The 22,860-nt window shown below is 40.3% G+C and overlaps 1 protein-coding gene across 10 annotated transcripts in view; it reads right to left on the reverse strand.

The window, feature by feature from the left end:
• The window catches only part of LOC138762131 (myosin light chain kinase, smooth muscle-like), a 309,201-nt gene that overhangs the window by 87,144 nt on the left and 199,197 nt on the right, over positions 1-22,860 (reverse strand). For 9 of the 10 annotated variants that reach the window (XM_069935544.1, XM_069935539.1, XM_069935541.1 and 6 more), the window contains 4 exons: positions 16,474-16,611; positions 9,830-10,027; positions 5,014-5,260; positions 321-401 (listed from right to left, as the gene is read on the reverse strand). In XM_069935544.1, coding sequence (XP_069791645.1) covers positions 321-401; positions 5,014-5,260; positions 9,830-10,027; positions 16,474-16,611 — 664 coding nt within the window. The remainder of the gene's footprint in view (positions 1-320; positions 402-5,013; positions 5,261-9,829; positions 10,028-16,473; positions 16,612-22,860) is intronic. The other variant, XM_069935546.1, reaches the window with a different exon arrangement.

Below are 22,860 nucleotides of genomic sequence, written 5' to 3' on the forward strand. Positions count from 1 at the left end.
TTAATAAGAGGTTAGTTTGGAAGCTGCAGAACAGTTCCAGGCTTGACACAAGAATGTTTATAAAAGGGAAAGGCTTATTACATGAATACAATCCATTACTACACTGCATCACTGATGACTTCAATGACCATGTAAGGGCATGAAAAAAATGTGAGACAGTCTGCTTGGGCCATGTACTATGGCCCAGCTGTGTGATGTAAACATTTTCTCTGATCACATTTGGGGATTAGTTTTGAATTTATTCCAGATCGCACTGGCTGACTTCAGGATAGGCAGTGCAAAAATAGAACCCTCCCAAGTAATGTGGGAATCATACTTACTCTTCCCTGGCGTCTTTTCGGGAATGGGAGCTTTCTTTGACCACTAGAGACACATGGCAGCTGCACTTGCCAACCTGGTTTCTGACATTTGTGTGAAAGAAATGGGATGAAGAAAAGTTTAATAATATATGGAAAATAGATGAGAAGAATGAGAAATACAAATAAATGCTTCCTCAAATGTGAATCATACATTTAGATGAAGTGATTCTAAAATGCTTGCTATCTCTTCATCAATGGAAGCAACATCCATGCTGAGCAGTGAGTGTATAAATGCTTGACTGTTTATCCAAGAAAAAATATAGTCCTACAATTAGATGAATCAGATTTGTACAGGGGGATTCTCTCAGGCCCTTATCTTCCTTTGCAAGAGAAATAAACTCTAATCGTTCTGAGACTAAGTGATTTGAGGATAAACAGTTGAAAATAACCAAGGTCAGGCTCCTATTGAGTTTTCATAAGCTGCGCACTCTGCTTCCCTCAATTGCTCAGTAAGATCACAAGAAACAGGAGGAACAGCTGGATCATGCACTCGGTCTCCAGCCTGCTCCATTATTCAGTGCAGTAGCTAGATTGTTAGCTTCAACTCTACTCTCACACTTGATCCCCATAACCCTCAACTCTCCTGTAACCCAAAAAGCGATTTGTCTCAGCCTTTAATTTACTTTCAGGGCAGCACCGTTAGTGTAGCGGTTAGTGCAACGCTATGGCAGCTGGGGCCAAGGTTCAAATCTTGAGCTGTCTGTAAGGAGTTTGTATGTTCTCCCCATGTCTGCGTGGATGTGCTCCGGTTTCCTCCCACTGTTCAAAATGTACCGGAAGTTGTAGGTTAATTGGGTGTAATTGGGCAGGACGGGCTCATGAACAAATTTAAAAATATCTAAATTTAAGAAAAAATATCAGCACCAATTCATCATTGGGATATTGGAAGCTTCAGATTTATTCAATAACACTGCTACAATGCACTGTAGCAGAACTATGAGGAAGAATTGCAGTACACAAAAATGCTGGAGAAACTCAGCAGGTCACACAGCATCCATCAGATGTAAAGGGCAACTGATGTTTTAGGCCCGAGCCCTCTACTTGCTGTGGATGTTGCATGATCTGCCGGGTTCTCCAGCATATTTGTGTATTACACAAGAACCCAGCATCTACAGATTTTCTAGTTTAACTCTTTGAGGAAGTATTGAGTTGTTCTCAATCCTTAACAATCTGTTAATATCAGTATAAACAGACAATTGAGATTGGTCAAAACATGGGCTTGATGAGAATGTAAACTCGTCTACTTATTTATTTTGAGAAAACTCAACTGGCCTTATAGTCCTGAAGTTGGAACCATAAACTCACTATTTTTTTAAGGTGATCTGTCGAATATTCAACTGCGATCCACTTAAGTTTAAACTAATGTCCATTGTTGTTAAATCAACGTACATGTGAATCATTCAGGCCCACACATTCCACATTATATTGATAAAGGGTCCCAACACAAAATGTTGATTGATTTTTAATAAAGAGTCCTGAATTGAAACATTGACAGACCATTTCCACCCATGGATGTTGTCTGATCCAGTAGCTCATTCATTTTTTTTTGTGGTTCCCTGTTCCACATTTTATTTTCATCTGTGCAGAACCATGTTTTCCTTTTGAACTTTTTGTTCAACAGAGATACTACAATTGGCCTCAGCATCACAAGCTGAGCAAGGGGCCATCAAGAGTACTCCATCTACCTGCTGGAAGCTCCATAGGTGAAAATATTGGCTTGTGTCAACAACAACAACTTGCACTTTACATTTGTATGGTACAATGTCACTTTGTTGAGGTTTTGTGGATGATTTTTTTAGCGTCTTCTTGCAGTTCAATTAAAAATCCTTAGTTGGGCCATCAAGACCTAATATAGTTATTTTATTTACTTGCATAAACCTGGGATAAGTCCTCCATTTTCCTAATAAGGTAGCATGGCTTTTCAATGCCAATGCAAAGTGTCTCCTTGAGTTACAACTATCAGACCCCCCTTTTCTCAGGGGAAAATTAAGTGGCCTTTTGAATTTCACCTCCTTCCCTCTCCACAGTCTTCACTTTCTCCATATATCAGGATATTGCCCCATCTTTAAAAAGAGAACTTTATCAGATACATTAATCCAATTTGTTTACATACTATGACAATTATCATTCTGATCCATTTTTGTCATCCTATTTTATTCTTTCTTGAGATACCAAATTATGCTATTACATATCTCCAAATTGGTAATTTCAGATAAATGTTTGCAGCCAAATTGACACTGGGATGAATTGCACCCTAGCACAATTCTCCCTACAGACCGAGTGCACAGACAATATTCCAGTAATAAAGCACTGAAAGTTAACAACAGGAAATACTGGACTTTCACATTCCATCCCATGAAATGCGAGTTCCGCCCTCCTGCTCTGAACTGTTAAGCCAGCTGATACCATCTCAGCTTTAATTAGGAGTGAATATGGAACCATGAAATGCCAACACATTAACCCAATGAACCTTGGTGAAAACAGCAGTTTCAAATAAATACCATCATGTATAAAAAATTAAGTACACTTGCAATTTTAGGCATGCATGCTCATTAATGTGTGTACATTGATGTAAAGACACCTTCTATTTGGAAAACAAATAAGACTGAAGATGCTCAAATCTGAAATGAAAACAGAAAATCTGGAAGCAGTGTGATATTTCAATTTTTACAGGTCAGTTACAGGCCCTTCTGGCCCATGAACCAATACTACCCAATTACACCTACAACCCCTGTACGTTTTGAAGTGTGGGAGGAAGTTGGAGCACCCAGAGGAAACCAATGTAGACACAGAGAGATGTACAAATTCCTTACACACAGTGCTGGATTTGAACCCGGGTCGCTGGCGCTGAAACAGCATTGTGCTAACTACAAAACGAACCATGCCGCCCTTCTTTGAAAACCATCACTACAGAATGTGTGCCAGCAAGCACACATCTCCACCAGTAATCAATGATCATATTACACATCTGCATATATAGCTATAAAAACAGTTACATTTCAATTCCTGTCATACATCTGCCCTTCAATCCAATGGACATAGTGCAGTTAAGGCTGAGTCTTGTCCAGCAACATTCAAACATGAAGACCCTACCCCAAATTCTAGGTCTATGACTGAATTCCCATAGTTGGTAAATGACTTTGGTCTGTCACATCAGAGATTTTTTTTATCTAAACTCGAGTTAATCTGCCCCATGAAGCAATGACTTGTATTCTAGTTGCATCAGTGACCAAATCAATCCCAATGTGCACTTTCTATACAAACTGCAAACAGCCCAGTAAAACATTAGTTACATCACAGAACTTGTCAGCCACAAACGAGCCTGCAGCTGACGTGGACATTACCCCTCCATAAATCTTCGTCCGCGAAGCCAAGCCAAAGACATCACAGGACAGAAGAACATAAGAAATAGAAAAAGAATTAGACAATTCAGCCATGTCTGCCTCACCTTTCAATAAAGATCACATGAGATCTTTATTGATCCTAAAATTCCTGGGTGTCAACATCTCTGAGGATCTGTCCTGGAGCCTCCATTTTGATGCCATCACAAAGAAGCTCACCAGCGGCAATACTTTGTGAGGTGTCTGAGGAGATTTGGTATGTGAGCAAAGACTATCGTAAACTTCTATAGGTGTACCGTGGAGAGCATTCTGGGTGGTTATATCACTGCCTGGTACGGAGGCGCCAACTTTTAGGGCAAGAATAAATTCCAGAGGGTTGTTAACTTGGTCTGCGACATCACAGGCACCAGGATTCATTCCCTCGAGGCCATCTACATGAAGCAGTTTCTTAAAAAGCAGCCTCTATCTTCAAAGATCCCCACCACCCAGGCCATGCCCTCTTCACTCTGCTACCATCAGGAAAAAGGTACAGGAGCCTAAAGACGAGCACTCAGCGGCACAAGGACAGCTTCTTCCCCACTGCCATCAGATTCCTGAATAATCAATGAACTAAAGACACTGCCTTACTTTTCCTGCATATAACCATATAACAATTACAGCATAAAGACAGGCCAACTTGCCCTTCTAGTCCATGACGAACACTTTCTCCCACCTAACTCCACTGACCTACATTCAACCCGTAACCCTCAATTCCTTTCCCATCCATATACATATCCAATTCTCCTTAAATGCTAATATCGAACCTGCCTCCACACTTTGTCTGGAAGCTTGTTCCACACCCCCACCACTCTCAGAGTAACAAAGTTCCCCCTTCATGTTTCTGCTAACCTTTTGCCCCCTAAATCTCAACTCACATCCTCTCATTTGTATCTCCCCCTTTCTTAAAGGACTATTTTTTTATGGTAATGTTGTAAGATGGCTATAATATGAATGTTTCCACTCTGATGTTGCTCCAAAACTCTGAATTTCATGACTTGTTCATGACAATAAATTCTGATTCTGATGTTCAGCACCACTTTCCTGAACTAATCTTGCCGTACTATCTAAAAATCTATTGGTCTATTTGTAACTGGCCATGAAAAATTGAGAGACAGCATTGCATGCAATGTGAGAACAGACTCGGCAAAATAAGTTATACAGATTGATCTTTTCCACTATTTACAGGAAAACAAGTGCTTCATTTATATACAGCTATGATTTGAATAGCTCTAATTACTTCCAGGAGAAAGACTTAGAATGCAATGTAAGCATACTTGAGCTGTATTTCATAGAGACCAGCGTGATGAGATTTCACATTCTTGATGAGCAGTGTGAACACATCGTCATTCTGGAAGACTTTGCACCCTTCATCAATTACAACCTCTTTCCCATCTTTCATCCATTTTATGGTTGGGAATGGATCTCCAGCAATGGCACAAGAAACAAGGACGCGTTCACCTAAAGATGAAGTCACAGCTTTTGGCTTGCTGATAAACCAGGGCTGTGTCCCATCCTGAGGCTCTGCAAAATGAGATAAGACATGTTCATGAATCTTGTCTGAGATAAAATGATATTCCATTGCGCCATGCATACAAAAGATGCCATGCTTGCTAACCCTGCAAAATTATCCTGAAGTCCCAGGAATTTCATCTTAATCTCCAAAATGTGCTACAAGGAATCCAAAAATAATGGGGTGTACAAATACTTTGTACAAGGATATTAGGGCCACAGGTTTCACATTAATAACATGCACATAGGAATTGGTAGTACAATTTATAGATTTGCAGCAATCCCAAGATTTGGAAATGTAACTAGTCTAAAGAAAAATTGTAGTAGAATTTAAATACAAGACATTAATAGATTTAGAAGATGGCCTTTTATTTAGTGAATGAATTTCATCGAGGAAAAGTTTGATGTATTTTGGTAAAAAGAGTAAAGAGCCCACAACTGATTAAGAAATAAATCTACATAAGGTAAGGGTTTTAAAACGCAAATCACTAACCATGGTGGCATGGGAGAAAAAGGCTAAAAATATGGGGGACCATGCACTGGAGTACTGGAGTATGTTTCTTGAGAGACAAAATTGAAAACTTTTAAACTGAACCTTGGTTATAATGTATAAAATGCACACAGTTTAAAAGTCCATATTATTTTTTAAAAAAGCATTGGAGGTGAAGGTGTAGGAGGTATCAATAAATTCCAGAACTAAGATTAAAATTATCGGCAAAGGATAGAAAAGCAAAGATAAAAGGATAACATATTGGGGGAGGGGGGGGGGGCTGGACACAACGAAAGCACTGAGAATAAACAAACAAAAGAGAAAAGGTAGGTTGGGGTGAGAAGTAGTGTTAACTTTTCATTTCATTGAGTTCTCTGCTGACTGATCTTCATCATGGAACATTCATCTGTATTTTTTTTCCACAGATTCTGTCTGACCTGCTGAGAATATTCAGTTTTTATGTGAAGAAGATGTTTTGTGCATGGGGGAGAACAAAATAAATGGTCAAAATAGGAGATTGCCATAAGTGAATTTACTGCCACCTTCAGAAGCAACTTTCTTGCATGAACAGTAACAAGTAATTACAAGGTGAAGTTAGCAAACATGGATTTAATGCAAAGTTTAACAGGCCGATGAGCAATGAAGAAGAAGATTTGTGATGTTGGAATAATATGGAGGAACAGTGTATGCATGGAAGTACCAGCATAGAGAAACGAGACTGAAGATTTACAATAAAAATCATCCATTATCTATTAATTAACAGAGCTAATATTGATTTGCATTTATGCCCATTCTTAATCTATCTCTCGGGTGATTATGGCAGTAAGCATGATAACTATGTGTTGAATTAGGATAAGGGAGATTGAGATGCATAGACTGCACTAAATCAGCTGCAGAGTGACTGCCCCACTGAGTAGGGTGCCAAAGTTGTGAGAGGCTCATCATACTAAGGATAGGCTGTACTACTTTAAGGGAGGAAGTGGCAAATTTTAGTGTTGATCTCCTTTCCGAAGCATAGATGTACATAGAACATTACAGCGTATACAGGCTCTTCAGCCCACAATGTTATGCCGACTTATGTAAACATGCCCCACAACAATCTAATTTTTTTTCCTACTTCACACCCATAACCCTTTATTTTTCTTACATCCATGTGCCTATCTAATTGTCTGCTGAATATCCCGATTGGGACCCCACCACCCAGGTGTCAAGCATGTCAAAGAACCAAAGACTTGTTGATCCAAACCAAGGCTTTTATTAACTAAAAGACGGGAGCATATCTCATGTAGGTCGACCAGTCCAGAATGACCTGGTCTGGCTAGGAGCAATCCTTCAAGACCTGCCAGTAGGTGTGGCTAAGCTCTCAGCCAATCACAGTCATCCTACACTAACATCTATACATATACACATTGGTGATAGAATCTGTACTATCACACCAGGCCATAGCCTCTTCACTCTGCTACCATTAGAAAGAGGTACAGGAGCCTAAAGACGAGCACTCAGCGGCACAAGGACAGCTTCTTCTCCGCTGCCATAATATTCCTGAATAATCAATGAACCAAAGACACTGCCTTATTTTTCGTGCCCTATTTTTTTATAGTAATATTGTAAGATGCTTATAGTATGTATGTTTGCACTAAGATGCTGCCACAAAACACTGAATTTCATGACTTGTTTACGACAATAAGTTCTGATTATGTATCTGCCTCCACCCCCTCCCCCAGCAATGCATGATGCCAGTGAATGTTGCTGACATGTTCTAACTGGCAAACACTGGCTCATTTTAGTCTTCAGGAATATGTGACGAGGGATACACAGAAGCTTGGTGCAGCCTCTGCAAAGGCTTTGTGAGGAAGGATCACAGTGAAAGGTCCTACGCCCTCTAAACATTCAGACGCTGGGTCCTACATAAAAACATCTTTTGTGGGTACATTGTTTGAAGAGGAAACATGGTTGATATTGATGCTTTGCAAGAATACCTATAAAGTTCAGTGGCATTGTACTGATTTGACACATTAGGACAGTGGTTCTCAACCTTTTTCTTTCCACTCACATCCCACTTTAAGTAATCCCTATGCCATAGGTGCTCTGTGATTAGTAAGGGAGTGCTTAAGGTGGGATGTGGGTGGAAAGAAAAAGTTTGAAAACCACTGTTTTAATCGTACCTAATTGACTCGTTATGTGCACAGTTTCATAACCCCAAAAGAAATGGCCCAATGACAATTTTTTTCAAGCAAAATATTTCAGTAACAATGGGGTCTAGAGCAGTGATTCTCAACCTTCCCTTCCCACTCACATCCCACCTTAAGCAATCTCTTATGGCATAGGGATTGCTTAAAGTGGTATGTGAGTGGAAAGAAAAAGGTTGAGAACCATTGCTTTAGGACATTCACTAATTGTATTGTATTTCCTATTAGAATTATTTATGAATAAATTATATTTTTGAAAATAATAATGTCATAAACACATCGTTCCCCACCAAAGTTCAGGTTGGAGAATGGTACCTGGAGCACTGGTAAGACATGCATTCTGTGGAAAGCCTTTCTCTCTCTCTCTCTCTCTCTCTCTCTCTCCCTCTCTCTCCCCTCCACTTCTCTCTTTTAGTATTTTGTCTTGTGCTACATGCCCCCTGATGGGTTTTCTCTCTCCCACCTATTAATTCAACCTGTTTAGCTTGCCCTCTGCTTATTCTCCCAGTCTTGCTGTTTTCCCATGTGACAGCCTACTGTTCATTACATGTCCCGGAATTTAACCAAAAGCTTTGAAGTCAGGACAAATTCCTTAAGTGCCTGGCACAGTACTTGGAGCAGATTTTTAACAACTTCAAAAGAACTTTAGGGAGTAAACATTTGCAGAATTGAGGTAACAGAAACCAATCAATAAATAACTTGGAAATTGCTAGCAATTTGCTTTAAATGGCATGTTTTGTTGTGTCAGAGAAAAAGAGACAGGCACATTGAGCTCCATAATGGCAATACTAGTATTAAATCAATGCAGCTCAGAGGCATGATGTAACAATTTGTCCACACTACCTACTCCCCAAAACATTGGTTGGCCCAACTCCTCCACCCTCACTTACATGATAGTTGTCACAAACTCATTTAATGATAAAAGTATGTATTCATGGGACATCAATGTGGAACCAAATAGCCCCCATAGCATTGAAAAATGAACACAGAACACAGAAAACCCCACAATATTATGCCAACCTATAAAAACCTAATCCACCACCAAACTAACCCTTCCTTTCCCACACAATACAGATGGGAACTTTGCAAAGTAAGTCAGCACTTCCCTTAGGTGTGCCCATCTTGATGAAATTATTGAAGCCTTTTAAGCATTTCAGCCATATCCTGGGAATTTGGCTACAGCCATTGAATTTCTCAGGAATTTCTTTCCACTGGCAGTGAAGATAACACCTGAAGGATGCTGGGCCTGCCATTTAAGAGTTGAATGCATTTCTGTGGTTTGGAGTCACATAAAGACGAATGCTTAACTGGACTAAAGTTCCTTCTCTGTTCAGGAAACCAGTTGTATTTTTATTTGTGGTTACTTTTAATGATACTAAGATTTTAAATTATTAGGAACAGACCTACTTAATCTAAATTAAAATTTCCAGCTGCCCATAATGGGATTTCAGCACATTTTTCATGATCATGTTTCTCGGCCTTTAGGCTATCAATCCAGTAACATAAACATTGTGCTACCATATCCCAAAATGGAACTATTGGACTAAAATAAAAGAGATGGGATCATGCCAAAACATTCACACATAGCTGAAATACTGCCCCATTGTAAATTACTCAACTTCATTGGTTGAAGATAGTATGTTATAACAGCTTATTGAAATATGAAATAGATTGCATTATTTTCAAAGCCAGCTACTTGTGATAGAAAGTAAAAATGCATAACTGACATAACTTAAACCCTCAATTTTCTGACAGACTAATTGTATAAAATAAGAATTAATTACAGTGACAACTATGAAAGACCATTTGCCTGTTAGAGTGCAGAGTTATGCAGAGAAAACAAAAGTACATGGAAGCATAAGACTCTTCAAATGTTGGAATACAATTCTGAAGAAATAATACCTTGTACAGTCAGTATTGCCTGAGTCTGTATTTCCCCCAAATCATTCCATGCCTCACATGTGTATTTTCCAGTATCTTCAGGAAAAACCTCCTGAATAAAAAGATTGTATTCATTTCCATTCTTCTCAAACTGAAAGTCCTCTGATTCCTGAATTTCTTTTCCATTATGAAGCCAGATAACTTCAGGAGGTGGGTTGGCTGATAAAATCAACACATTTATCAGAATTATTCAAAAGTAGATTAAAAAAAAACATTGTTACGAAATATTTTGTACATGAGAGTTTTACAACTAGATGGAAACTATTTTCTGAGAGATAGCAATCTCATTTCTACATTGCACCGGTGGCATTAAAATACTAAATATAACTTTGGTTCCATAATCAATACAGCCAAAGATAACATGAGTGACATTGATAAACACTGACATTTTGCGCATTGTTAAATATAGCAGTTTATAACAGTAAAACTTCAATTCTTCCTTAAATTGTTGAGAGGCTCAAAAATGATTTATACAGATCTCCACGCTACTTTAAAACCACTTCCACATTCTGGATTTCTTTATTGTCATGTAATAAAACAGGTGTAATTATTACATGTAATTGACTTTAGTTCGTCGTGAGGCAAACAAAGATTCACCTTCAGCAGAAATTGCCAGACACCCTTTATAGTCAGAGAAAGAGAAGCAAAAGAGAGTCCCCCAGAATCAGAGAGTATCTATGGATTAGGCCCCAGCACTCCCACAGCCTCTGTTCCCACACAAATTTCAACCTGAGCTCCAGATTTAAGCCTCCAACATGATTGGGAACCTCTCGCATCCTGGTTCAGATTCCTGGTATCCCTTCAGCCAGTCTCCAGCAGCCTGGTGTGAGTCCTTTAACCACAGTCTGTGTGGGTTCTTCGTCTCAAGTCACCATCAGCTCACCACCTATATGTTCTTCAGCTTCAGAACTCCTCCCTGGTTCGTTGCTGTGGTTACCATCCCATAGGATTGTCACCTCCGCTTCTCCTTCGCAAACAGAGGAGGGTGGGTGATCTCCTTTTTAATTAAAAAAAATGTAGACATACAGCACGGTAACAGGCCACTTCGGCCCTTGAGTCCGTGCTGCCCAATTTACCCCAATTAACCTACACCCTCTGTATGATTCAAGTGGTGGGAGGAAACCGGAGTCCCTGGGGAAAACGTACACAGACCTGGGAAGAATGTACAAATTCTTTACAGGACTGGAACCCCGGTCCTGACCGCTGACGCTGTAAAGGCATTGTCCCCTGTGGCAATTTTCCGCTTCTCCATAGTCTGCAACCCCTCGAGGCTGCTGCCAGACCCCATTACAACAGCTCCAGCAGCGCAGCCATTTTTGTTATTGATTAGCAATAAATTTGGTCACCAGTGACAAATACATAATTTTTCCAGATGAACTCATTTATTGACCATTTTCCACATAATTACATCATTATCATTTCATATTTTCAACATGCAATCATTCATCTTTGCATCGTTTGCTTTGCTAAGCATTACCTTTGGAGTCTGAAAGCCTCTTTACAGATAGGTCTACCTATTAAACCATGACCTCAGTTTTCCATTTGCAGTTTGGAGCCTCTTTTCACAGTGGTCATGTACAGAAAGAGGATTGCTGTGTGAACTCAGCACGCAAGACTGGAATGTGTCCAACTCTGAGCTACAAAAAGTTACCCTTGTTACCTTGTTAAATTCTGCATTACAAAAAAACTTATTCAAAAGGTGTTTCACATCAGATTTCTTTGTCTGGACATGCTATCCTCTGTATCTGTGAAGATAAATGAGCTACTTTATTATTTTTCTCAGTACTTAAAATGAGTTTACACTTGGCAATTCATTGCAGATCTTTGGAAGAGTGGAAACTTCTGTTATTCCTTTCCTAGAAGCCTCTATTTTTGACTGTTTTCATACAGTTTACATATTTAGCAACAGTCATTTTCCTGCAGTTTTCCCTTGAAGGCCTCATCACAAAGTGTAAAGTTTGTTAAGATTTTTGGTTTGGATATTTTGGATCTTTCATTTATGTTACCTGACATAAATAGAGATGAAACACCACCTTTCAACGCAGACAAATGTGTGCTTGTGGTAATACCCGAGGCCCATGCCACTTTTACAGGGGTGTAAGATCTGGTGTGAAGCTCCCGACTTCATCTGAGAAGCACCGGATTGTTTGTTATTTGGTGCAGGCTTTCAGATGATATTAATAGCAGATATATCATTTCTTTGTTTGCTGAGGCAACAATGGCCATGATTGTTTTATGGTTCTGAGTCTTCAACACCCTCCCCCCCCCCACACCGCCCCCCCCCCCAACCGAGTTAGTCAAAGCAGAGTATCTGTTGTTCGCAAAGACACAAAAACAAGCAGCCTGCAAACTAGAGCCATTTGTACTCAACTATTAAGCACAAATACTGTGGCAGGGATATTTTCTATGTTTTAACATGACTCATGATTTTCTTTTGTTATCCCACCTCAGTTCAACTCATTGGTGTGACTCACTTCCTGACATCATCAATATATGATATGACAGGACCGAAGAGTGTGGCGCTCATCTCAGCTTCCCAACAAAAAGTGGAGCAATATCGTCTGACCTGTGATCTTTATTCTCAATTCTAACATTTAAGGAGAAAATCCAACTGCAAGACAGAAAGCAGACATGAAATCTAGGGTCTCCACTGGAACATCAGTGTGCCACTGTCTGAAAACATCTGCTAAATTTTTGATGCTCTGCATATTTCACATTTCATTGCTAGTTTAACACTACCTTATTTCAGCTATGTACAGTAGAATTCGACCTCTGGGGAATTATTGAGCCTGTACAGGGGAGGTGAGCTGAAAGAGTAATCACATGTGGTACCAATGAAGCATGTATCAGTCTTCCCGCTCGTTTTCCATTAGCTCCATTGTGGCCTTGTATGCTCTGTGGCTGCCATGGAGAGTTCTTTAAGGTTGACACTCACTACCCACCATTCTGGTGACAGGCACATGAAAGCAGTGATGTCTGCAGGTAACTGCCATTGGGAAACTGCACAGGTCACATTTTTATGCAGCAAATCTGTACGTGTTGAAGATGAAGTTTCACAGTCTGGAGTTTTTTTGAGAGAAGGGAGATTGGGATGGAATGCCACACCCAATCAACACCTAACATAAGGGAAAACTAATTTCTAGACTAAAGAGAGAACTCGCCAGGTGTTTCACAAGTTTGACAATTTATGGGCAGGTCATAAAGTTATAAAGGACAGAAACTGTGCTATGCCATTTTGGAAGGAAGAGATGAGTTACCAATCACAAGAGGGGATGAGGAACAAGTGAAGATAGATCCTGGAGAAGGGATAAGTTCTGGTCACAGTGGCACTGTCTCTCACCCTCTCCACCCCCGATCCCCCAATGAGGGGAGATTTTGAAGGGATGATCATAAACCTCTGGTTTTACCTTGTAAGTCTACAATCAGCTCCTTTGTTTTGCTGGCTCTGAGCGAGAGATTGTTGTTAGTTTGCCTTTCTGCTAAATTTTCAATCTCCCCTCCTGTATGCCAACTCATCGCCTCTTTTTATGCAGCCTTCTGTAGTGGTATCATCAGAAAATTTGTAAATGGTGTTGTTATCGTATCAAGCCATTCAGTCATCAGTGTAACATGAGTAGAGCCATAGGCAGCCCTATGATGCCCTGCGCTGATGGGGATTGTGGAGGAGATGTTTTTATCAATCCACACTGATTGGTGTCTGGAGGTGAATAAATCCAGGATCCAATTACACAGTGGGGTATTGAGGCCCATGTCTTGCAGTTTGCTGATCGGTTTTGAGGGGATGATGATGCTGAATGCCAAACTTTAGTCAATAAAGAACATCCTGATGCATGCATCTTTGCTGTCCAGGTGTTTCATGGTTTTGTGTAGTGCCAGTGAGATGGCATTTGCCATTGCTACAGTAGGAAACAGGTCTATGGCAACAGCACCAGCCACACAAAACACTCCATCAATGTAGATATGAATGCTATTGGTCAGTAGTCATTTAGGCAGGTTACCATACTCTCCATGCGCACCAGTACGATTGAGGCCTGTTTGAAACAGGTTGGTACCTCACCCGATTGGAGTGAGATGTTGAAGATAACCATGAGAACATCAGCCAGTTGTTAGCATAGGTTTTCAGAACTTGACCAGCTATGCCATATGGAGCAGATGCTTTCCTTGAATTCATTCTCCTGAAGGGAGCCTGTACATCACCTTTGGATACTGGCGGTAGAGGATCATCAGGGGACATAGGGTTGTGCAGTGGATGTTCTGGTGGTCAAATCAGGCCGAGAAAGCATTGAGCATATCTGGGAGTGAAGCTTTGGTGTCTCTTATTGCACTGGATTTCATTTTGGAGCAGATTATGTTATTTAGGCCCTGCGACAGCTGTCAGGTATCCTTCTTCATTTCCATTTGCGTCCGAATGTCTGGAAGATGATGATTATACCATTGAATGTCAATGGAAGGTGTTTAGATTCTCTGTTGGTAGAGTCGAAGGTTACTTTCTATTTCTCAGTCTATACCCAAGTGTTTTCTCTTCAGACTTACATTACACTTCAGCACCTTGGTCCCTAAGGTGGCAAGCTCTTGAATAGCATTAAACTTCAAATGGAATACTGATTTCAAGGAAACTTTGGAAACAAATTGAGGAGATTTCTGGGCATACATCTCGTGCACAATACGGCAGTGTTGCAGTCCAAGTTCTTTGACAGTTGGTGCTGATTCATCATGGTTGATAAATGTGGATAACCAATGCATATTGCACCTACCTGAAAGCACATTCAGTGGGATAATAATGCCTCATGCTTTGGACAATGGCATGGGCTTGTCCTGTGACCAGAACTTATCCCTTCTCCAGGATCTATCTTCACTTGTTCCTCATCCCCTCTTGTGATTGGTAACTCATCTCTTCCTTCCAAAATGGCACAGCACAGCCTTTGTAGGAACTAGCTTCAGGAGGTATGTTTCATTCAACATGTAATTAAATTCTTTGTGTCAGAAAGATATTGCAAGCATAACAAACAGTAAACCCCAAGTTGACAACTAAAAGATAAATAAAATCTTTAGTGGCTCATCCCTCCCTCATTCAGGGTTTCTAAAATTGGCTCTCAACTGCAAGGATTATGGAAATTGCATGCTATTCAATGGATAGCAGCACAACAACGGCTAACTCCACTAATGTAACATCCTGTTCACAGACTTGAAGACATCAGCTTAAGAAGTGATGGTCCAGTGTTGAGGGCAAAGCACTCAAACACAGAAAATATTTATAAATGATCTGCAAATGAAATGTAGACATAAGATCAACTTAGTCCCCAAATACATTCTTTCTTGGCTTTTTGCTTCCACAAGTTTACACCTTGATTTTGTGGGCATGCTTTCTTTGGGAAAAACTGATCATTGCCTCTCATTCTTCCCATCATGGGCAATTTGCTCTACAGATTCTGTGGATTGAGGAACAAGAGCTTGGCTGGTAATCTTCCTAAAGCCATATCTTGCAGACATTTGAGCAAACATATCTGCATTAACATAGGCATTTCCATTGATTCCACTGAACTGTTCTCAGCTGTCACCATATCTAACATTTAATCACCCCATCCCTTTTGTCTGAGTAGCCTGATCATCTACTTTCAGAAGGGGATAGTTGTCTATTTCTCTCCATCTCATCTGAAGGACCACCAAACTCTCACCACTGAAAGCAGCAATTCTTGGCTATTGTTGGCTACATCTGCAAACCAATTGATGGTCTTTTGCCTTCAGCTACAGTATCTCATGACTTCACCACTATCCGGTACAACCAGTTGATTGGCACAATCTTCTAATACAGCCATCAAGTTTCCAGCTCCCAACTGCTCTCACCGTTTCCATGAACAATGGAATTATTCAGATGAGGTAGCAAGTTAAATAACTGTGATCAAAAGCAAAGCACCTGACAATTATCAATGCAAATTAATACCTAGTTCTGTTTACAATACTAAAGCAAATGCCAATGAATATTTCCAATTTAATCTGCAAAATTGGAGCCATGCTGTTAACTAACCGATCACATTATGAAGAAGTCAATCCAACAGGTACTTCTAAATTTGGGGACACAGTGTGCCAATACCACACTAAGTTACTCGTTGACCTAAGACCTGGCCATTTCCTGCTTCCACAAGAAACCTCAATACAAACTGGTTTTAGGCTTGGAGCAAGGCAACCAGTTCAGGATTTACCATTCCAAAGCAGGCACTGGAGACCAAGTTGTTCCTGTCAAACCTCAGTGAAAGTGGGGCTTACTTGGAGATTAAGATCAGTGCCAAGGATGTTAGGTCTTTTTTTCCAGTAGCAGCCCCATTTATTTAGAAGCCTAACAGACCTTCAACATTCTCATTCAGAGTAACCACCCAGCAATCCTTCCCCCTCACCTCCCTCGACCTTCCAGATTTGGTCACATTTGGGGTCTCTGACTGGAGCTGTCAACGATGCACTTCTCTTCAGCTAAAATTGTTCCCCAATGACTTTTCACTAGCACACCAACTAACAACCAACAAAGCAGTGGAGTTCTGGTATACGGTTTGCTCTGGGGAACATTTTAGACTTGGACCTCTTCCTCCTGGATGTGTTCAGCGATACCTTACCTGCCACTTCCACGGACATTCGCACTTGGCTTCCATCCATGACTTGCAAGTCACGCAGCTTCCTCAGGAAAACTGGGGCAAATGTCTTCTTGGACTCTTCGAGACTGGCACATTCTGCCTTCTCGGTGATCTTTCTTTCTGGAGGCAGAAACAGTCCATAAATTGTAAACAAAGCTTTTATCACATTACATTCCATTGGGTGAAATCCTCACCAGAAAGGATGAAGTTCAAATGTTAATTAAAGCTCAATCAAACTTAATGCATCTCAAAACTGATGAATAAAAATAACATTGTGGTGATATGTAATTACACCACTAGGTCACCAGGGGTCATCCCAGTGACCTTGTATATAAAGCATCCCAGAGCTACAGTCCAGCCTTCCAGGTTTGTCTTGCAGAGACAAGACCTCTTAGTGTACATATTAGTTTATTAAAGCTGTCTTATACTCGCACTGCTGGTGTGGTTATTGTCAGTACAGACATCGCTCACAGTTCTCTTTAATTGTTATGTGGAACAAAAAATAATAATCTGGGGAGAAGTAGCACAAAGCCAAAATGACCCATCTTTCTATGACATCTCCACATCCCAGAATCAGAATCAGAATTTATTATCATGAACCAGTCATAAAATTCGGTGTTTTTTATGGCAGCGTCATTGTGCAAATATTCATATTATAACCTTCTTATGACATTACTATAAAAAATAAAAATAATAGTACACAAAAAGTCAGGCAGTGTCTTTGGTTCATTGGTTATTCAGGAATCAGATGGCAGCGGGGAAGAAGCTGTCCTTGTGCCGCTGTGTGCTCGTTTTAAGGCTCTTGTACCTTTTTTCTGATGGTAGTAGAATGAAGAGGGCATGGGTGGGTGGTGGGGGTCTTTGAGGATAGAGGCTACTTTCTTAAGACACCGCTTCATGTAGATGTCTTCAATGGAGTGAAGTCTAGTACCTATGATGTCACAGGCCGAATTAACAACCCTCTGGAGTTTATTCTTGTCCTAAGAGTTGGTGCTCCATACCAGGCTGTGATGCAACCAGCCAGAATGCTCTCCACAAGAGTCTTTGGTGATGTACCGAATCTCCTTCATATACCTCACGAAGTATAGCTGCTGGCAAGCCTTCTTTGCGCTTACATCAACAAGGAGGCTCCAGGACAGATTCCCGCAGATGTTGACACCCAGGAATTTGAAGTTCTTGACCTTCTCCACTACTGAGCCCTCGATGAGGACTGGGTCATGTTCTCTTGACTTGCTCCTGAAGTCCACAATCATCTCTTTGGTTTTGCTGACATTGAGCGCAGGGTTGTTGTCATTACACCATTCAACAAGTTGATCTATCTCCCTCCCTCAATGCTTCCTCATTGCCATCTGTGATTCTGCCAACAACTGTGCTGTAGATGGCATTGGAATTGTGCCTGGCCACACAGTCATGGGTGTATAACAAGTAGAGCAGTGGGCTACGCACACATCCTTGGGGTCCCTCAGTCTTCTTCTCCACTAAGAGACTTAATCAGGCTGAAAATCTGAGAGTGTCCTTCTGCTCAGCTCTGGATCACCTAGACAAGAGCCATACTCATACATCAGGCTGCTTTTCATCAACTACAGCTCAACTGTCAACATCATCATACCCCTCAGTCCTGGTCACCAAACTCCAAAGCCTGGGCCTCTGCACCTCCCTTTGTAACTGGATACTTGACTTCCTCATTGAAAGACCACAGTTAGTATGGATCAGAAACAATGTCTCCTCCTCACAGGCGCATCTCAGGGATGTGTGCTTAGCCCATTGTTCTTCTCATTCTAAACCCATGAATGTATGGGTAGGCACAATTCAAATGCCATCTACAAAATTACTGATGACATCATAGTTATCGGCAGAATCACAGACAGCACTGAAGAAGTGTGCAGGAGTGAGATAGATCATCAATTTGAGTGGTATCACAACAACAACCTTGGAATCTACAATAGCAAAACTAAGGAACTGATAGTGGACTTCAGGAGGGGGGAAATCAGGAGGGCATGAACCATTACTCATCAAGGAGTCAGCAGTGGAAAGGGTTAAGAACTTTAAATTCCTGGGTGTCAACATCTCTGAAGATCTATCCTGGGTCCTCCATGTTGATGCAATCACGAAGCAGGCTTGCCAGTGCCTATACTTCATGAGGAGTTTGAGGAGATTTTGTATGTTACCAATGACTCTTGCAAATTTCTATAGGTGTGCTGTGGAGAGCATTCTGACTGGTTTCATCGCTGTCTAGTATGGAGTTACCAATTCAAAGGAGAAGAAAAAGATGACAGAGAGTTGTGAACTCGGCCAGGCCATCATTGACAATAGTCATTACTCCATCGAGGACATCTACAAAAGGCGATGTCTCAAGAAAGCAGCCTCTATCCCCAAGGACTCTCACCATCCAGGCCATGCCCTCTTCAGACTGCTACCATCAGAAAGGAGGTACAGGAGCTTTAAGACGAACACCCAGCAGCACAAGGAAACTTCGTCCCCTCTGCCATCAAATTTCTGAATGGACAACAAACCACAGACACCACCTCACTTTCATTTATTTTGCACTAATTTATTTTTTAAAATGTAATTTATAGTGATTTTTGCACCTGTAATGGTGCTGTTTCAAAACAATGAATTTTTGACATCTTCATGACAATAAATTCTGATTCCGATCCTGTTTTTTAAAAATATTTAACTTTTGATTTTCAAAGACTCATACAAATCCAAACGAACAGCACAATCTCTTTCAATGATAGTATATAACATACAGGAGTCAATTTTTCCCCTACCGTTCCCCTCCCTCCCATACCCTAATACAACAAAGAAAAGATCACATAAATTAAACAAATACAGGTACACGATCCTTTATCCGGAACCCTTTGGGGACAGTGTGTTCTGAATTTCAGATTTTTCCAGATTTCAGAAAGCCCACCCAAATTATGCTGCCATATCCACCCCCACCCCCTTCCAGTTGCCCAGCCTTCGCCCCCCAACCGCCGGACCCTCGGCCGCCCAGCAGTCTCCCCCGACCGCTGTCCCTCGGCCATCTCCCCTGACCACGGTCCCTTGGCCGCCTCCCCCAACCGCCGGTCCCCACTTGCCGGATTTTGAAGCTTTTTGGAATTTAGATGTCTGGATTAAGGATCGTGTACCTGTACAAAGAATCAATTATCGGTAAAGTCACAAATCCTTAAGGCAGTGGTCCTCAATCTTTTTCTTTCCACTCACATACCACTTTAAGTAATCCCTATGCCATAAGTGCTCTGTGAATAGTAAGGATTGTTTAAGTTGGCATGTGAGTGGTTAAGGAAGGTCGAGAACCACTGTTCTAAACCCCATTGTTACTGAAATATTTTGCTTGAGAAAAATTGTAATTGGCCCATTTTCTTTGGAGTTTTGAAACCGAGCACATAATGAGTTAATTAGGTATGATTAAAACAGTGGTTTTCAAACTTTTTTCTTTCCACCCACATACCATACGGCATAGGGAATATTTAAACTGGAACGTAAGTGGAAAGAAAAAGATTGAGAACCACTGTCTTAAGGGAACTTAAGAAAAACCCAATGAAACCTAAAATAAAAAAAGATAAGGAACAAAATACAAGAGCACGTCATCTGCGCCTTGAACCACTTCATTGATCTCAATCATTTCACTACTGGCACGGATTGTTGCCTTTCTTTTATTCAGAAGGGGTAAAATTATATCTGTGTTTTGCAGATAGGGTTGCCACACTCTAACAAATATGCCATATCTCCTCCTTAAATTTTATGTAATTTTCCCCATGGGAATACAACTCTGCATTTCCGTATTCCATCGTGTAATATTTAGTTGGGAGTTGGACTTGAACTTGACTGCTATACATTTCCTGACTACTGACAAAGCGACCTTCGCAAACTGACAGTTTAAAACTCAGGTTAATAATGTTTACCAGTAAGTACAATTCCAGATCCTGGGGAAAATCCTCTTTTGTAATTTTTTTCATGATTTCCCCCAGGTCCTCCCAGAAAGATCTACTCTATTAGTATTCTTAGCCGAAGTTAGATGATCTAAATGATGAAAGTTTACTCTATTCCCAGCATTTATTTGGCCAATAATTTAAGTTTGGTTCAGAGATGAATAGAATAAGCTTTAAAAACCTTGGGCTTTGAATTAAATCACTCAATACTTTATTCACGATCTAAAGTTTACCTACATCGCACAATTAGATGTCAAAAAGTTGTTAGAAGAAAGCAATCAAAATGTTTATAAATGTAGTTTTATGATTTTTATTGTGATAATTGTACAATGAATGAGTGAAAGGGTCACCAATTTTTACCAAAGCAAATATACTTCCATATTTACACCATGGATGGGTTTAGGCACAGAAGCCCATTCAGGAGATACTGTGAATACAAGTGTGATCCATCAGAACTATTGTTTCAAATGCAGGTTCTTGAAACTGAGTCCTCTTTTCCGTTGACCAGCAAAAAACCTGCCATTTTCATGTTATATTATATTTTATTTTCATTTTTAAATATATTTAAGAACACCAAAAAAATCCCACTTTCAATACCAACCTGCCATTTTTATTAAAAAAGTAGAATGGAATAGTCTATTCAGAATACTGATGGTTCATGTACTTTTGTAAAGCATTTGATAAGGTTTCTCTGGTAGATTAAAACACATGGGATCCATGGTGATTTTGTAGATTGGATTCAAAATTGGATTGCCCAAAGAAGGCAGAGGGGATTGGGAGAGGGGTGTTTCTCAAGCTGCGGGTGGGTGGGGAGACCCAATAATTCATTGTGGGGGGGGTATGGCCATGAATGCTCCCCACCCCCCCCATGACTCCAAGCCTGGGCTGTAGGGTAACCTAATAGAAGTTTCCAAGATTATGATACACACACTTTATCCAGGATGGAAATGTGAAATGCTAAGGGCATAGCTTTGTGGTGAGAGGATGAAATTAAAAAAAAAGCAAGGCAAGTTTATTTAGACAGAGAACAGTCTGTGCCAAGAACAGGCTGGTTGGAGAGGCGGTGGATGCAGATATGTTTGTGGCGTTCAACAAGCAAATGAATACACAGTATAGAGAATAGAGGGATATGGACCATGTATCATGGTTGGCACAGAACTGTGGACCCACTGCTGAACTGATTTATGTTCTTTGCTACTTCCTTCCTAAGTGATAAGGTAGTTCCATTTAGAGCAAGCTCTGGCATCTTCCATGTTGTGATCATGCCAAACATTTTTATGATCAGTCTGTTGTTTCAATAACCTGAAGAAAAATAAAGTCAGAAACAAAAAAAAAGTGCTGCAAATACTCAGCAGGTGAAGCAGCATCAGTGAAGAGAAAAACAGATGTAATGTTTCAAATCAATGAAACTTCATCAAATTTCAATGATCAGGAGCAGGCTACAATTAGAAACCCCAAAAAAAGGTCATCTAGGATGTACAGTAGACATAATATTTATCCAATCCCAGAATATGGCAAGCTGACAGGGGCAATGGTGAAAATCCCTCCCATAAGTCCAATCTACAGACCTTGCTCAAAGCCATTTTAGGGAAGTTTCTCCAAGAAGCCATTGTTCTAACGATTGTTTAATGTCAGGGTGCAAACATCTGGTTTCAACTGTGCAAGTGGTGCTTTGCAGGCCATGTGGATAAATCAGATGGTTTTAATAGAGATGGAGACAAGAATTCAATACGCTATTTCTCCATAAGACCATGTTAAACCCATGTAGAACTGTTTGCTCTTGCAACTGAGTATTAGAAATGTAAAAATATTCAATGCACTTGTCTCAACCTTTGAAAAGTGTGAAGTAAGCTGCACAATTAGCTTAAAAGATAAATACATAACCATTAAATACCTAGACATAATAGAAGGATCTCTCTACTGTACCATAAGTCATTCACTACAATCACATCCTTTCCAACATGCATGACTAACATGATCAATAATGAAACAGATAGTATTTGACATACTCTAACAATGTAGCACAAACATTGTGATGAGATCCTGTTACTTTGGATTTGCTGATGCCTGAAGAAATGAAATTTTATTTGCGCCAACAGCAAGCACTTAGGAAAGCATTTGGGAATCTGAATACATTCTCTTTTTTGCCTATCAAACAATGGCACCAGCTGACAATTCAGAGAGTAAGTTATTTTATTACTAGAGGGATTGTATCAGAAACACCCAAGTACATCCTTACTCAGCAGCTGCTATTTACCATTTATGGTATTTGAAAGCAGTCCTGGCAGCTAGGATAATAAGCATTATGTGCTGAGCAGAAGGATTTAACTCCTAGTAAACTCTCCAGTATAGAAGAGCAGGTCAATTATTCTAGGAGCTTGAATAGCCAATCTACTTCTCAATCTCGATGACAGATATTTCTCTGTAACTT

Source organism: Narcine bancroftii, chromosome 4, assembly GCF_036971445.1.
Source record: "Narcine bancroftii isolate sNarBan1 chromosome 4, sNarBan1.hap1, whole genome shotgun sequence".
NCBI classification, from domain to species: Eukaryota; Metazoa; Chordata; class Chondrichthyes; order Torpediniformes; family Narcinidae; genus Narcine; species Narcine bancroftii.